At 48.0% G+C, this 17,472-nt stretch overlaps 1 protein-coding gene across 1 annotated transcript in view; it reads left to right on the top strand.

Moving 5' to 3' along the window:
* RSPO4 (R-spondin 4) overlaps positions 1-14,657 on the top strand; it is a 32,928-nt gene extending 18,271 nt beyond the window's left edge. Inside the window, exons 2-5 of the mRNA XM_053394646.1 lie at positions 9,333-9,521; positions 10,532-10,675; positions 11,682-11,867; positions 13,944-14,657. Coding sequence (XP_053250621.1) covers positions 9,333-9,521; positions 10,532-10,675; positions 11,682-11,867; positions 13,944-14,026 — 602 coding nt within the window. The 3' untranslated portion in view covers positions 14,027-14,657. The remainder of the gene's footprint in view (positions 1-9,332; positions 9,522-10,531; positions 10,676-11,681; positions 11,868-13,943) is intronic.
* Positions 14,658-17,472: the final 2,815 nt, after the last annotated feature.

The raw sequence follows: 17,472 nt of genomic DNA, 5'->3' as shown, positions 1-17,472 counted from the left end.
AGCGAGCCGGAGATTGTCAGTGGCTATTTGGTGTGTTATTTGTGGCTGAGGCAAAGACTGGTGTTGATTTGCTGTCGCTGCGGCACTAGGGCGGGCGATTGGTGACTCTCCTGCTGGCGCTGGAACAGACGATAGGTGGCCTTTGTGATGTGTGTGAGTGGCAGGTCCGGCGGGTGAGCGATTTTCGGCAACCCCCCCTAAAAAAAGCTCAACAATTCAGGGCAATCCCCCCCATTTACTTAATTTTGCATCCCACAAAATCGGAGGCGTCTTATACACAGGGGTGTGTTATGCACGGGAAAATACGGTATATTCCACTATAGCAAGCCATGTGGACCAGAGTCTTGCATTCTTGTGGGCTCTGAGCTTCAGAGGTGGATATCTGCCTTCATTTGTCCAAATATGGGCCCCGGCTTTTTAATCTAACCGGAAAAGGCTTTGTGCGTGCTCTGGTTACGTGATTCATCAGGCTGGCCAAAGGGGTGAGTCATTTTATTAGATCAAGCCCTCCATCAAAGGAGCGGTAGCGGGGAAGTGTGTGGACAGTCATGGAATGAGTTGCACCTCAAAGGCGAAGGCACAGACTGGTTAAGAAACAGCAGGAAATGGACTCACACACTCCTTCTCTTCTATGTGCCAATTTCATGCCACAAAGAGAAGCCAGTAGACTTTTGTTCTCACTCTTTAAAAAGCCACAGTTCCCTGCGACACCTGAACTCAGAGACCTGGGATCGATCTACAGTGAGGACAAAGCATGCTGAAACTACAGTTATATCAAGCCACAGTTCCCTGGGTTTGGACGTCATGGGGAACTGCGGTTTGTTTAAAACAGGAAGTGGGTGCTTGCAGTTCCCTCCTCCAGTGGGCAAAAAAGGAAGAGAAAGGATGGGGGCAGAGTCCAAGCATGAGGTTCACTGAAGTACAGTTTTAAATTTGATCTGAATTAGGCCCAGACATTTTATTTCCACCAAAAACTCAGTTTCAGCTTCATGAAGGGAAATACATTGCAACTGGTGATACAGTTCCATTGGTATATCCCGTAAAACTACTTTTTCCTTTTTATTATCGCACTAAGGGCCCAGAAAAGAAGGAAACGGAGGTATGTTTTTAAAAGAGAGGTTGAAAGAAAACAAGATTAAATCAAATATGACATGATGTCACAGGGAGATCCTTTGAGACGAAGCTTAAAATAATGACGCAGCCAGCATTTGACAAATGCAAACCATAACGTCTTATGACTCCCAGGTGCATTAGTAATGGGAGGAGAGGATTCTGACCTCCCTCTGTACCAGCAGCCATGTCAAATAATAAAAGGTAAAGGTAAAGGGACCCCTGACCATTAGGTCCAGTCGTGACCGACTCTGGGGTTGCGGTGCTCATCTCGCTTTACTGGCAGAGGGAGCCAGCATACAGCTTCCGGGTCATGTGGCCAGCATGACTAAGCCGCTTCTGGAGAACCGGAGCAGCGCACGGAAACGCCGTTTACCTTCCCGCCAGAGTGGTACCTATTTATCTACTTGCACTTTGACGTGCTTTCAAACTGCTGGGTGGGCAGGAGCATGGACCGAGCAACGGGAGCTCACCCCGTCGTGGGGATTCGAACCGCCAACCTTCTGATCGGCAAGTCCTAGGCTCTGTGGTTTGTGGTTTAACCCACAGCGCCACCCGCGTCCCATGTCAAATAATACCTATGTCACAAAGGAGCTTGCCAGGGTTGGGGTGCAGCCATTGTCGAAGCTGGGCTGCTTTTGCAAAGGACATTTAAAAGTCGCTGTCTAGTCCAGCTTGCCTTGGGCCACAGCTTAGCAAGAGAGTGCCTGGCCCACATATGGATGATCCCAGGTTATTTCTGGTACCTCCAGTTAAAAGGGGTCTCTGGTAGCAAGACAGGGAAACTCCTCACCTTGAGAACTTGAAGATGCACCGGCAAAGTAGACAGTTCTGGACTAGGTGCATTTGTGGTCTGACTGGGTACAGAACAACTTCCTCTGTTCGTGAGATAGGTTTCCTTCTGGAATCGCTAACCACCACTTCCTCCAACCCAGTGCCCACAAAACTAGACAATCCATTATTGACACAGGGCAAACAGAGAGCCAGTGTGGTGTAGTGGTTAAGAGTGGTGGACTCGTAATCTGGTGAATCGTGTTTGATTCCCTGCTCCTCCACATGCAGCTGCTGGGTGACCTTGGGCCAGTCACACTTCTCTGAAGTCTCTCAGCCTCACTCACCTCACAAAGTGTTTGTTGTGGGGGAGGAAGGGAAAAGGAGATTGTTAGCCACTTTGAGACTCCTTCGGGTAGTGATAAAGCGGGGTATCAAATCCAAACTCCTCCTCCTCCTCCTCCCCTTCTTCTTCTTCTTCTTCTTCTTCTTCTTCTTCTTCTTCTTCTTCCGGGAGCACAAGATTCTTAAACTCAGGGTTGTGGGTGTCAGGAGCTCAACCTACACTTGAGTAGGACCCTGGCAGAGACACATGCCCAACTGGCATGTTCTCTCCCTCCTGGTCGATCGTTCAGGAGCTTCAAAAGCTTTCTTCAGCCCAGACATCACAGCGACTGATGCCAACAGACATCGGCACACTTAAGGATCTGCAGAGTTTGCGCATCATGCGTGACAGACCTCAGCAACTCAGCATGTTGGCTAATCTACTTTATTTACATATAAACACACACAGAGCACTGCAACATGGCTCCCTCTCTTTCTAGCATCAGACAGCAAAGACAAAGAACAAAGGGCAATAGTCCCACTTCAGGGAACACAGTACACAAACATCCTGTCTCTGTCACTTCCCTCTTTGTGGAGTCAAAATATACACCGTCATGTGATAGACAACAATCCCATGACTGCAATCATGGAGCAGGAATTCTAACAGTGGGTTCGAGTCCTATATTGGGTAAAATATTCCTGCCTTGCCAGGGGCTGGACTAGATGACCCTCGGGGTCCCTCCCAACTCTACAATTCTATGATGGTAGGAGATGCCCTGCTTATGAATCTCACGAGGAATCATATAGGGAAAAGTGGAAGGAAGTGGGTATGGTTAGCCTAGAGGAGGGAAGATTGAGAGGTGGCAATAATATCAGTCTCTCTCCACATACCTGAAGGGCTGACTCACAGAAGGGGACAAAAGGCTGCTCTCTGCTTACTCCCAGGGGGCAGGACTAGATCGAAGGTGCTTACATTACAGGAGGACAGAGTTCAGTTGAGCATTAGTGGAAACGTCCTGACAATGGAACCAATTTCCTGGTGGGCTTTTCAAGCAGAATCTAGAGGACCGTCTGTGGGAGATGCTCAAAGTGCAGATTTTCTTCACTGAGCAGGGGGGCAGCACACCATATGGCTTGCAAGGTCCCCTCCAACCTTCAGGTTCTATTGATTCATCCTCAGATCGCAGAGAGATTGCCTTATTTTGCTCTCTGCCCTCAAGGTCCCTTCCAGCTCTCCAATTCTACGATTCCACAAGAGGTGTGAGTTTGCTTTTGCTGGGCGATCTCATTTAGATGACGTCTGATTTGAGACAAACAAATTCTCGTCTCCTCATCAGCACAAAGAAGCCTTTCCCTTTTCCGATCTTTCATATTCGCCAGAGTTGAAAATCCCTGTTCCCAACAAGTTTGTGGTGAACTGCAGAATAGCCAGTGCTCTTGAAGAGAGAGGCGCAGATACTGTTTGTAGTTGTGTGTCCAAAACAGATTTATTTTGATACCGTGCTGCACTGAAAGGTTTAGATGTTTCTTTGATGGTCCCTGAATCTTCCTGCCACACTCGCCATCCTCTCATCGCACCCTTTGAGAACCACTGCTCAATTCTTATTGCGTCTACTTAAAGCTGGGCTTCTTGTTGACACACTGAAGCTTGCTGGACTGATCGATCTGGAGGGGGGGAAGACCACTGCAATGAGGGAGGTGGGAACATGTGGATGATGCTGGCATTAGAAAACACCAGTAAACATTAGGAGGAACATTTTGACAGTAAAAACTGTTCAGCAGGGGAACGGTCTCCCTCAGAAGACTCTCCTTCCTTGGAAGTTTTTATTTTTTATTCTTTTTATTCAATTTCCAATACAAGATTTAAACATACATTTTCAATATTGTCACAGATACATAATTTTGACTTCCTTCAGCTCATCCGCGAATCTTCCGTTTTCTAATCTTCTATCCGCAATTCTAAATTTAACATTGCCTTTTGATTTGATTTAAACCTATTCCCTTGTTCCCTTTTTTTTACAGTGTTTCTAATATTGTTTCTTCACAAGGCTTCCTGCAAACCCACCAATGTTATTTGTGCATCACATATGCTTTTCATATAGTCCACAAATTTACTCCAGTCCTCAGTAAACTTGTGATCTCGTCGGTTTCGGACCCTTCCTGTTAATTTATCTAGTTCTGCGTAGTCCATTCCTTGGAAGTTTTTAAGCAGAAGCTGGATGGTCAGGGATTCTGTAATTGCGATTCCTTCATGTCAGGGGGTTGGACTAGATGATCCTTGGGATCCCTTCTACAGTTCTATTATTCCAGAAGCGCAGTGGTGATGATGGTGGAGTTAGTAAGACCAGCCCAACGAGGACAGGGTGTGAGACATCCCCATGCAGAAACGAAAGCTGCAGATTTGGGGGAAGCATCTAGATATTTTGTTTGTTGTAGTATTCTTCTTTTAACCACATTGGCTGTGGGCATGGGGAGCACGATTTGCATGTTCTGTTCCAGGCGCCAAAATGTCTTGGAATTAGGGATGAGTGGAATGGAACGGTTCCATTCCATAATTGTTCTGGGATCCTGGCTCTCTGTCGGTTCTCCTCCGCTCAAATTCAAGTCAGAAACAATGGATGTCAGGATGGAACAATTGCCATCACTATTACTTTTTTTGTTAGTAAGCTTAAATACAAATTTCAATTTCACAATTGCACTATTTGGGGGACTGGTCAGGGTGACTGAAGAAACGCAGGTTTTGAAGATGAGCCTACAACAAGCTCTGAGCAGGATGAAAACCATTCTCGGTCCTTCTTAATCCCTCAGATGGTGAGCATGATAGTCCCCAAATCACAAAAACCGCTGCCCCCTCCTCTATATCTTCCCCCCTTGGTAGCAGCACAGGCCCTCTGTATTCTGCGCCTCACTCTGAGAAAGGACCAGTTTGGCCCATGCGAAATCTAGATGCATGTTCCACATCAACAGCAGACAGCTGGGACTGTGCAGTGTGGGGACCACCAAGTCTCCCCATTGGTCTTGCGGGGGCATTTTGGCCAAGTCCTGCCCGCCTATCCCTGGTATAATATATGTGGACTGGGTTTTGCAAGTGCCAAGGATCAGTTGACAGTGGGCATTTGCAAAGCGCTTTTCCTCCAGCGGCATAGTCTGATATCAAACCACATTGGGCCAAAGTGGGTCACCTTGGGTTGGGTGAATGACAGGTGGGAAGCCCCTCCCTCCTGTCAAACTGGATCCGTGGGGGTTCCCAAACCCTGCTCTGAAAGATGCTTGTCTTATCCAAATCTTGGAACTGGAAGTGGGTACAGGTGCATTGCCTCACCTTAATTGCCTCTCTTGGCCAGACAGGGGAATGGGCACAATTCTAGTTTCCTTTAAAGGACTGCATACTGTTGCGTAGGGATAAGGGCCAAGGATAAAATATAAAATACTTACAGACGTGAAAGATAGAGGCATGTTTGCCCTCCCAGACCTTAAATTGTATTATGAATCTGCCTGTTTGGTATGGATCAGGGACTGGATGAGGTTGGAAAAGCAAGAGGCATTAGAATTAGAAGGACACGATAACAGATTTGGCTGGCAGGCACATTTATGGTCTTGGAAAGGAAGGTTCACAGAAGTTTTTATAACCATATAATTAGGAAATCATTAATGAGAGTATGGGAGATATAGAAAGACCTGCTGGAACAAAAGACTCCTTAGTGGCTTTCACCACATGAAGCATTACTGCTCAAACCACTTGGAAATGGATTCTATTTACATTCTAATGTGAAGCTGCCTGACTTGCTCTTCTGGAACTAGGAAGCAGATGGGGGGGAAATGGCTCCCTTTGAAATTTGCAGTTCTCTGAATTTTGTGATGCATTTTGGAAGATTCAGAACAGACAAAATTTCTCAAATGGTGCATGTTGACCTGTGGAACTCACTCCCACAAGAGGTAACGCTGACCATAAGCTTGAATGACTTTAAAAGAGGATTGGAAAAAATGCATGGAGGAGAGGGCTATCAGTGACTACTAGCTAGGATGAATATCAGGAAAAGTCAGAGCTATTTTTCTAGAAAAGTGCCAGAACTCACCATGAATGGCTCCCTCTTTCTCTTAGAATGGCAATGGCACCCACCTGAGAGGTGTCAGAACCGAGTTCCGGTGAGTCCTCCCTGGAAAAAAAGTCCTGGGGAAAGTGTTCACAAAAATGCATGTGTTAGTGAAAGTAACTTTTAAAAATGCATCATATTAGGAAAAAATTGCTAGCAAAAATGTGTTAGAATCTTCTTGAAGACAGATGTGGAAGTGGGGCGAACAGAAATCAAAGATGTGGAGAATGAGAAATTGAGGGAAGCCAACATTGCCAAGACTCATCCATCCCTGGTGGAGTAGCTCATCTTAATATCTTGCTGGTGGCTTCTGTCGGAGAGTACAGGGATGAGACTGTGCCTGGAGGAAGCATGTGACAGGTGTCATCAAAAACATCTGGAGGGCACCAGGTTGGAGGATGTGGAGCTTGCTTCGTGTGTGTAAAGCTGATTATCCCACTTCCTTCCCCCGCTTCCCATATGGAGCCTTCTGCATGCAAGGCAGATGTCCGGCCACTCAGCTATGATCATCCCCCAGGTGGCTGTAGGTGATCCTGGCCACTGTGTCTTGCTTACTTACTCAATACCACAGCTGGTTTCCTATATCCCCATGTCCATTACCAGAGAGCATTGGTGAGGTCTGTTGTGTGGGTCTCCCTGTTGCCTTGTAAATAAAAATGGACACTGTCTGGGTCTGTGCATTGCAGGGGAAGATCTGTAGTGCTGATCTCCTGTTTTTCAGGGAAGCTAGTCTGCCATTAGGGACACCGGTGGTGCTGTGGGTTAAACCACAGAGCCTAGGAGTTGCTGATCAGAAGGTCGGTGGTTCGAATCCCTGCGACGGGGTGAGCTCCCGTTGCTCGGTCCCTGCTCCTTCCAACCTAGCAGTTCGAAAGCACATCAAAGTGCAAGTAGATAAATAGGTACCGCTTCGGCGGGAAGGTAAATGGCGTTTCCGTGCGCTGCTCTGGTTCGCCGGAAGCGGCTTAGTCATGCTGGCCACATGACCTGGAAGCTGTACGCCGGCTCCCTCGGCCAATAAAGCGAGATGAGCGCCGCAACCCCAGAGTCGGCCATGACTAGACCTAATGGTCAGGGGTCCCTTTACCTTTAGTCTGCCATTATTGACTTTCTCATGGAGACCTGCTTCCAAGCAACCTCAGGTTTTCCTGGAACACTATTTCAAAGCCACTTCTTTGGCCCAAACTTTGTTCTTTATAGTATACCATCCACGCACAGGATGCTTTGCAAAAATGAAGGGACAAGTCCCTGACCCCAAAGGGCTTACCCTCCAAAATCCCTGAGCTTTACAATCTCTCAGCCTGTTCCATCTGCTGTGCAGTTTTTAATGAAATTGTTTTATTGCACATTTTCATTGTGGATGCTTATAATATCAATGTTTTACTGGGCTTGTGCATTTTGACAGCTGAGGTTAATATTTTAACATTTGTGGAATTTGCAGAGCCTTTCCTTTTTTAAAAATCATTTTTATTAAGTTTTCCATTTTAACAATCCAATCCAATCACATTAAATATTCCAAATTATACGCATACATATCAAATAATCCAAATATTCTGCCAAATTATAAATTTTTTATTGGGACTTCCCATGTTTCAAGTTCGGGGGGTGGGCTCTGATCATCTCATATCTCTGATGCTTTCAATAGGCATTTACAATAGTTCCTTTAAATCTTCCTGTCGTTAACCTTCCTTCTATCACGGCCTCTGAGTTGTTCCCACAAGCGAATTGAAATAAACAATGATTGCAGAGCCTTTCCTGTCGGAAGAAGGGTGAGTGCCTTCACCACTTCGCCAATGGGACACAGCCACACACGCCCTTTTGTAGATTTACAAAAGGAAAAACGCACGCCAATAAATAAATCTTAGAGAGGGGAAAGGTTAGACGCAGATGCACAAAGCATTAAAACAACAACAACCAATACCCCTTGTGCTCTGTTCTGCTCCCCCTTTCTTCCTGCCCAGGGTGGCCCTGACCTTTACCTGCCCCTCAGAGCCAGGGGGGGTGGTCCTTGATGGCGGCAGACTCCACTCCTCCTCACTTGCTCTCCAGCAGCTGCTATGAGCTACCCAGCCAAGGAGAGGCCACAGAGAGGCCACAGGGTGCTCTCTCATGTCTGCTGCAGCCACAGCTGCCACTTAGGACAAGCTCAAAAGTGACATTCTGCATCCAGGATCAAAGCAGAAGCTGGGATGGCTTTCGTAATTCCAGGACTGTCCCTGGGAAATAGGGACACTTTGAGGGTTTGCCTCATGCTCAGGGCTGGACTTAGGTTTGAAGCGGCCCTAAGCTACTGAAGTTAATGGGGCCCTTTATATGGCCAGCTGTCCTTTGTCAACAACAAATTGTCGCTGTTTTTCTTGTTGAATATATGCTAGATGGTAATTTATGGACCAAATAGGTATCTGAAGCCATTTGCACATGTTGCCGTGCAACCAGTCCATGCAGAATGTAGGCACCCTATATATAGAAATAAGCAAACCAGTGATATTTTAGGGAGCAGGGAAGTAGGCGGGGCCTATGGCTTACATCGTGGGAGCCTACACAACAGAAAACACGGTTGCTGTATGTAGGTTTTATTTTATGTGTTTTTTTTTAATCTTATACAGTGGATGCTTGGGTTGCGAATGTGACCTGCGTGGGATGCACGTTCACAACCCACAGCATTCGCAACCTGTGTCTGCGCACACGCAGGTTGCAATTAGGCGCTTCTGCACATGTGCAAAACGTGATTTAGCACTTCTGCGCATGTGCGACCGCCAAAACCTGGAAGTAACCCGTTACGGTACTTCCAGGTTTCAGCAGTCCGCAACCCGAAAAGATGCAACCTTAAGCAGCTGTAACCCAGGGTATGACTGTATTTTGGAAATGTACACCCAGGTTTTTTCCTTTAATTTTTTTTTGGGGGGGCCCAAGAGAGTGGGGCCCTAAGCTATAGCTTGTTTGGCTTATACAGAAATCTGGCATTGTTCGTACTGCCAATAGTCCCTGTTCACTGCCTCTATCCCATCTCTGATTCCTCTCTCTCCCTACCAGTAAGCACCACGTTGTTTGAGAACTGCACCGGGTGCATCATGTGTTCGGAGGACAACGGCTGCATCTCCTGCCAGCAGAGGCTCTTCCTGCTCATCTGGAGGGACGGGATCCGGCAGTACGGGGCCTGCGTCCACGCCTGTCCACCGGGATACTTTGGGGTGCGAGGCCAAGAGGTCAACCGTTGCATTAGTAGGTGGCTGATTGTGCAAGCGGGTCTCTCCTATCCCAGTGGGGCTCCTTATCACTGGCCCTTGGTTCGTTCAGAGGTCTGGCCTCTCTGTTCTCTGGAGGTTGCAGCTAGGGAAGGGAATTGCAAAGCCAAACTACCTCATTTTCATTTCCCAAAATGCAGCTCTCCTCAGAACCTGCACTCCTCTGAATTTTGCTCTCCAGTTCCCCGGACAAATAGTATTGCAAAAATGTGTTCAATAGGGGAAAGTATACAGCGGGTGGCGCTGTGGGTTAAACCACAGAGCCTAGGGCTTGCCGATCAGAAGGTTGGTGGTTCGAATCCCCACGACGGGGTGAGCTCCCGTTGTTCAGTCCCTGCTCCTGCCAACCTAGCAGTTCAAAAGCACGTCAAAAGTGCAAGTAGATAAATAGGTACCACTGCGGCAGAAAGGTAAACAGCATTTCCGTGCGCTGCTCTGGTTTGCCAGAAGCGGCTTAGTCATGCTGGCCACATGACCCGGAAGCTGTACGCCGGGTCCCTCGGCCAATAAAGCGAGATGAGTGCCGCAATCCCAGAGTCGTCCGCGACTGGACCTAACGGTCAGGGGTCCCTTTACCTTTACCTTATATAGAAAAATGCACATGTTGTTTAAACAACATACAAGAATGCATTATAATGGGCAGGATTGTTTGCAAAACTGTGTATAATTCATGAAAAATGCATGGGAAAGCATATGAATTTTATAGAGAAATAATAATAATAATAATAATAATAATAATAATAATAATAATAATAGCAAACTGATAAATAAGCTGAACTGAACTCACAGGCTGAAAATACAAACCCGGAAGAAAATGAAATTGGCAGATTCCTCCATCAGAATTATAGAATCATAGAACAGTAGAGTTGTGAGAGTCCTGTTGCCGTGGGAAGTGGGTTGGAGATATCCAGGAAGAAATAAATATATGGCAAGGTGTTGCTGACCTCCCTCCCTCCCTCCCTCTTTATTCTCTGTTGCCCCGTGCAGAGTGCAGGTCTCCCAGCTGCGACAGCTGCTTCAGCAAAGACTTCTGCATGAAATGCAAAGAGCAGTTCTACCTGCACAAAGGCAAATGCTTCAGCTCGTGTCCCCAGGACACAGTGGCCCAGCACAGCACCCGGGAATGCCAAGGTAAGCCAGGCAAGGAATCGCGAAGAACCCACCCCAGGCTCTGTTAGGGATGCTTATCAGTCACTTGTCACTCAAAGGTCTCCAAGTGACTTGCATTAAATAAAAATGTTTACACATACGTTAGGGTTGCCGTATTTCAGAAAGCGGATACCTGGACACAAAGTTGGGGGAAAGTTGTTGAGCCTTTTTGGCAAAATCTCCAAAAGTGAAATTCAGTTTCCGAGGTATTATAAAGGTGCCTAAAGGTGTATAATGAAGGCGCCAGGTGAACTTCCCTGGGGAGAGCATTCCACAGACAGGGAGCCACTGCAGAGAAGGCCCCGTTCTCGTGTTGCCACCGTCCGCACCTCTCAAGGAGGAGGCACACGAAGGAGGGCCTCAGAAGGTGATCTGAGGGTCCTGGTAGGTTCATATGGAAAGAGGCAGTCCTTGCGGTATTGCGGTCCTGAGTCGCTTAAGGCTTTATAGGTCAAAACCAGCACTTTGAACTGGGCGTGGAAACTCATTGGTAGCCAGTGCAGTTGGACCAGGATCGGTGTAATAAGCTCAAACCATCTTGCTCCGGCGAGCAACCTGGCCCACCACCAATCCCCAGGCTCTAAGCCTTCTTCCCATAGGGGTTCCCCAGCTGGTTCCTCCACGTCCAACCAGTCCCTGACAGGGGGTGAACTTCAGGTGCACGGTCCACATGCAACCCCCAGGAATTTCTTCTCTGGCCCGTGCAGTGTCTCCAGGCCACGGAAGAAAATCTGGCCCCTGGGTTCCCTGCCCCTGAAATAATCTTGGACTTAGACCAGCCTTTCTCAACCTGTGGGTGCCCAGATGTTGTTGAACTACAACTCCCATCACTCCTAGCTAGCAAGGCCAGAGCTCAGGGATGATGGGAGTTGTAGTCCAACAACATCTGAGAACCACTGACTTAGATGGACAAAGCTCAAACCAAGCCGGCTTCCTTTGTTCTGACCTGGTGGTTGTGGGTTTTTCTTCCTTATTTCACCCCCGCCAGAAAAATGTGAGGTGGGTCCCTGGGGTAGCTGGAGCCCCTGCAACAACCAAGGACGGACGTGCGGCTCCAAGTGGGGTTCGACGACCCGGGTCCGCGAGGTTCTCAGGCCCAGCAAAGATGAGGCGGCCGCATGCCAAACACTCTCCGAGTCCAGGAAGTGCCGATTGAAGAAGATCTGTCCGGGAGGTGAGGTGCAGTGGGATGGAGGGAGGAGTAGCCCTGCTGTGAGGAGGGGGCAAAGAGATTGGAACTTGCCAATGTTTCTGAATCCCAGACAGGGCTGGGAAACCTCTGGTCCACAGGGAAAGTCTAGCTTGCCAAGAGATCCAGTTCAGCCCATGAGGCAATTCCCCCCAAACTACACCCACCTGCAGTGCCAGATTTACGTACAGTGGTACCTCGGGTTACATACGCTTCAGGTTACAGACTCTGTTAACCCAGAAATATTAAGAACTTTGCTTCAGGATGAGAACAGAAATCGTGCAGTGGTGGCACAGCGGCAGCAGGAGGCCCCATTAGCTAAAGTGGTGCTTCAGGTTAAGAACAGTTTCAGGTTAAGAACGGACCTCTGGAACGAATTAAGTACTTAACCTGAGGTACCACTGTATAAGCTAAACAAGCTATAGCTTAGGGCCCCGCTCTCTTGGGGGCCCCCAAAAAAATTAAAGGAAAAAACTGGATTTCCAAAATATAAGATATAAAAACCACATAAAATAAAACCTACATACAGCAACAGTGTTTTGTGTTGTGTAGGCTCTTATGATGTAAGTCATGGGCCCCGCCTGCTAGCCTGCTCCCTAAATATCACTGCTTTGCTCATTTCTGTATATAGGGTGCCTACATTCTGCATGGACTGGTTGCACGGCCACATGTGCAAATGGCTTTAGATACCTATCAGATCCATAAATTACCATCTAGCATATATCCAACACAAAAAACAGCGACAATTTGTTGTTCACAAAAGACAGCTGGACATATAAAGGGCCCCATTACCTTCAGGAGCTTAGGGCCTCATCCAATCTAAATCCGGCCCTCCCCACCTGCCAATCAACTGACAATCAACTGGTGATGTCACTGGATCAGCAGGTGCATGGACTGCAGTTCTGCATTGGCTGCGCAGGGCAGTTGCCCGCAAGGTGCTGTGAAATTTGTCTCCGTTTGCACTGGAAGGCGAACCTCCCCACTTGCCACTTTCTCGAATGCTCTGGGGACGGAAAGTTCACACTGCTCCAAATTTTGCCAATGGAGTTTTCCAGTTGGGACACTTGTGTGAAAGGTAGAGCATTTTAGAAGCTGAGTGGCATTGAGATTCCTACAATTCATTAAATAGAGAATACACTACAAAGCAAGGCAAGTATGTTTTAAATAACACCAGCATCCCCCAAGACTCACCAATTGCGAAACAATAATGGATAGCAGCAGACCATCACTAACAGGAAACAGAGCAAGATGCAGGTTGGTGGCCGGGGGTGGGGTGGGCAAGGAGGCTAAGCAACCTATTTCCCATCCCATAATACTTCCACTCCTGCGAGCAGGATGCTGCTAAGGCTGGCATTCTCAAGATCTCTGGATGGAATAATGTTGTTAACTGAAACTGCTTTCAGATGGGTTAAATGGTGTCCTCAGAATGGCGTAAGTGTTTTATTGTTTTAAGACCAGCATGCTTAGAGTGCTTCCAGGTTCTTGCTCTTTTCCGGTGAGATTCAGTTACGTATTGGCATGTTCAGATTGCAGAATTGCAATTGATTGGGACTTCTTGCTTGGACTTCTTGCAATAAATAAAGTCCTTTGACGCAACTGTCGTCTAACGTCCCTGCTAACCAACTGGAGCAAATGCTTGCTAAATTGCCAGCATCACCTCATCTCGTTGCAAACAGATCAGGGTGAACGCTCAGCAAATAGGTTGTCTGGAAGCACCCTAAGGACTTGTAGGGCTGTTCATGACCTGATCTCCTATAAAATGCTAATTTAGATAGTATTGTGGGATACTAGAGTCATCAAACCATCTCATTCTCATGGGGAATTCGCTACTTTCCTCACTGCCCCCCAGCTGTTATTTCCTACACATGTTTTTGCAGCAGTGATGAGTTTGCTACTACCTCTAAATCCACATCTGAAACTAAATTATTTCTACGGAGCCTGGAAACGATACTTTCAGTGCTAATAGCAATGCATATCCCCAAGGCTTCTGTTGTTCTTGTTTTTTGCATGTGGCATGAAACAAACCCCTGAACTAAACGTGGTTCTGGTTTTGCCTTTCAGAGAACAAGGAAAAGCAAAAGAACGCAAAAAGGGAGAGGAAACAGAGGAGGAAGAAAAAGCTGGAATCTCTCATGGTTATTTAATCGCCGTCAGAGCAAGTGGAAATGTCAGGGAGGGGAGCAGTACATGAGGCAGTCCAGCAGGGGGCATCCTAGTGGACGAAAAAAAGACCTTCTTTCTCTGCCTCTGCGAGGTTCCTTCCTCAGCTATTTTTGCATTGTTGTTGTTTTTCCATCTTTTCCATCCAGATCACGTTGCACAATCCTTCTTTCCAGAAAGAGAGAAAAGGAAGCCTTTGCGGCCTGTCAGATGTTTCCCCTTTAGAGGTCCTAATTTGTTGCCACACACGCATCTCCCTCCTCACCCCCAGATTGCCGGCACAGACAGAACAGTATGGAAAAGGACGCTGGGGACCGTACGGCGTTGTGTTGCTGACACTCCCTGCACAGCCTTCGTTGAACTGGAAAGGCACCCCAGAGGGACTCAGAGAAGAAGGAGGACAACGTCTCCCAAAGGATGGAAAGAGGCTGTAATTCAAAGGTGGAACACCTGTTTGGGGCTCAAAAAGGCCTCTCTGCCTGAACCCCTGGAGAGCTGCTGCCGGCCAGTGTAGACAAGCTGAGCTAAATGGACCAATGACCTGACTTGGTACGGGGCAGATTCTTTTATGTTCCAGAGGCGGCAAGTCACCCTGACTTGGTGGCTTGTAGGCTTGTGTTTATCTCCTTCCAAAGCAATGCAAATATACCACAGGTGTTCACAGGTGGGTGGATAACCAGCTCTCCTGGCTTTCCCAAATGGGCCGACCCAAACTGCCTTGCACCCTTTGCTTGAGAGCAGGTGAGCTCACCTAGCAGAACTGATGAACGGAAGAAGCTGGCTAGGATCTAGCAGCCCCTCAGAGTATCTTTCCTCCTAAGAAGAGGCCGCCACGCAATGCTTGCCTTCTCTCTCTCCTGCCCACTTGGAACCCATAAAGGCAGAATCCTCTCTGCACAGATGCCAAAGCAGTTTGCCCGGAGTGTCTCTTGATCTCCACCTTCCTCACACAGGAGGAGTTGTGATGGCTGGGCAGTTGACAGGGGCTCACTGATGCATGTGGAAAGTCCAGCAAGCCAAGCCCTAGACCTGTTGAGACCTCCAGGTCACCTTCTCCGCTGCTTCTCCAGCGCACTTTCGCTGGAGAGTCTCTTGCTGCAGCCAGGACAGAAGATGGCTCCATGTCAAAGAAGTCTTTGAAAGGCCTCAACTGGTTTCTCTCCATTCAGGCGACCATGAGGGGTGCATGAATATCCCCCCATATTGTTCTTCCATTTGTTTTGGCCTTAATAACACCACTCCTTTCGTTGTTTATTGAAATGGCAGTTGTTCTCGTTATTCACTTGCAAAAAAGCTCCTTTCTTCTGTAGGCTTTCCTTCCTTTCCTCGTTTATTGTGGCTCGGCCCCCAAATTTGGAGCAGTGGCAGCAGAGCGTGATTTCATTGGCTGCATCTTCCCAGCAACCCTTGCTTTATTTTCCCAGAATGCCCCTGGTTGTCGTGTCATTCTGGAGCACGGGGAGAGGAGTGCCAGCTGCCATTAGACGACCTGGAACAATGCAACACCCAGGGCATTCTGGGAAAACAAAATGTCTCCTGTTTCCACTTCTACTGCGGGAACTTTCCAGATAATCCTGAATGACACATGAGAAACGAGTGCATATGGGATATCAGTCATGAACCTAGTTTTACCCAACCCTATTGGCATTTACGAGCTATTGGCTTAATTTTGGTGCATTTTATAATTTGTTATGGAATGAATGCATACCACTGTACGGGGGGAGGATGGGGGAGGATTTGGGGTCTGAGCAATTGGTGCTCTAAGGCTACAGCCCGAACGGCACTATTCAATGGGCTGGATGCAGGCTAGATTGGCTGAAGTTAGGGCTCATTGAAATCAATGGGACAAGTTGGCCATAACGACTTCAGGGGCGGAGGAAGGAGGGTGCGGTGGGGGCGGACTGCCCCAGGTGTCACCACTGAGGGGGGTGACAAAACGCCGGCAGCACTCACCGCGGGGCCTGCAGCGCACCCAAGCCACACATCTTTCCTGGGAGTGACGCGGTGGCTTGGGTGCCCGCAGGCTCTGTGCTGTCCCAAACTCTCCACCTGTGGCCTTCCACTCAGCTGTGGGGCAGCTGAGTGGGAGGAGGCAGGCAGACGACTCGGAGACCCTGCGGGCAACTAGCCCCACCCCACGGGTAGCTGGCCCTGCCCCTGGGCACAGGGCATGCACACAGCCCCAGGCGCCCAATCGGCTTGCTCCGCCACTGAACGACTTACGTCTCATCAATTTCAGTGGGAACTAAGGGCAACTAACTTCACCTGGAGCCGAGCCATCGGGGCCATAGCTGTCAACTTTCAAATTTGAAAATAAGGGATCATAGAATCATAGAGTTGGAAGAGACCACAAGGGCCATCGAGTCCAACCCCCTGCCAAGCAGGAAACACCATCAGAGCACTCCTGACATATGGTTGTCAAGCCTCTGCTTAAAGACCTCCAAAGAAGGAGACTCCACCACACTCCTTGGCAGCAAATTCCACTGTCAAACAGCTCTTACTGTCAGGAAGTTCTTCCTAATGTTTAGGTGGAATCTTCTTTCCTGCAGTTTGGATCCATTGCTCCGTGTCCGCTTCTCTGGAGCAGCAGAAAACAATCTTTCTCCCTCCTCTATGCAATATCCTTTTATATATTTGAACATGGCTATCATATCACCCCTTAACCTCCTCTTCTCCAGGCTAAACATGCCCAGCTCCCTTAGCCGTTCCTCATAAGGCATCGTTTCCAGGCCTTTGACCATTTTGGTTGCCCTCCTCTGGACACGTTCCAGTTTGTCAGTGTCCTTCTTGAACTGTGGTGCCCAGAACTGGACACAGTACTCCAGGTGAGGTCTGACCAGAGCAGAATACAGTGGCACTATTACTTCCCTTGATCTAGATGCTATACTCCTATTGATGCAGCCCAGAATTGCATTGGCTTTTTTAGCTGCCGCGTCACACTGTTGGCTCATGTCAAGTTTGTGGTCAACCAAGACTCCTAGATCCTTTTCACATGTAGTGCTCTCAAGCCAGGTGTCACCCATCTTGTATTTGTGCCTCTCATTTTTTTTGCCCAAGTGCAATACTTTACATTTCTCCCTGTTAAAATTCATCTTGTTTGTTTTGGCCCAGTTCTCAAAAATGAGGGATCAGCAGCCTCACCTGTCCCGGGGACAGTCTACAGGATATCTAACAATCTGGGATAGCAGCAGGAAATGGTACTGGAATAAGGGAATTTCCCTCAAAAAAAGGGAAGTTTGACAGCTATGATCGGGGCTCACTTTGGATTCAACAAGCATGGAGAGTCAAGAAAGGACAACTCTCTTGCCAGAGAACTCCTGGAAGTGACTCCAGCTCCTGAAATACCCCAGGACAGGGCCCAGAAGAGAAATAACCCAACCCAGTTTGTGCAGACAGGTCATGAGGATTTATCCTGTAGTTGGAGCTGAGC

This window comes from Podarcis raffonei, chromosome 6, assembly GCF_027172205.1.
Source record: "Podarcis raffonei isolate rPodRaf1 chromosome 6, rPodRaf1.pri, whole genome shotgun sequence".
Taxonomy (NCBI): domain Eukaryota; kingdom Metazoa; phylum Chordata; class Lepidosauria; order Squamata; family Lacertidae; genus Podarcis; species Podarcis raffonei.
The sequence above is the reverse complement of the archived record's forward strand: the minus strand, read 5'-3'. Positions and strand labels throughout refer to the sequence as shown.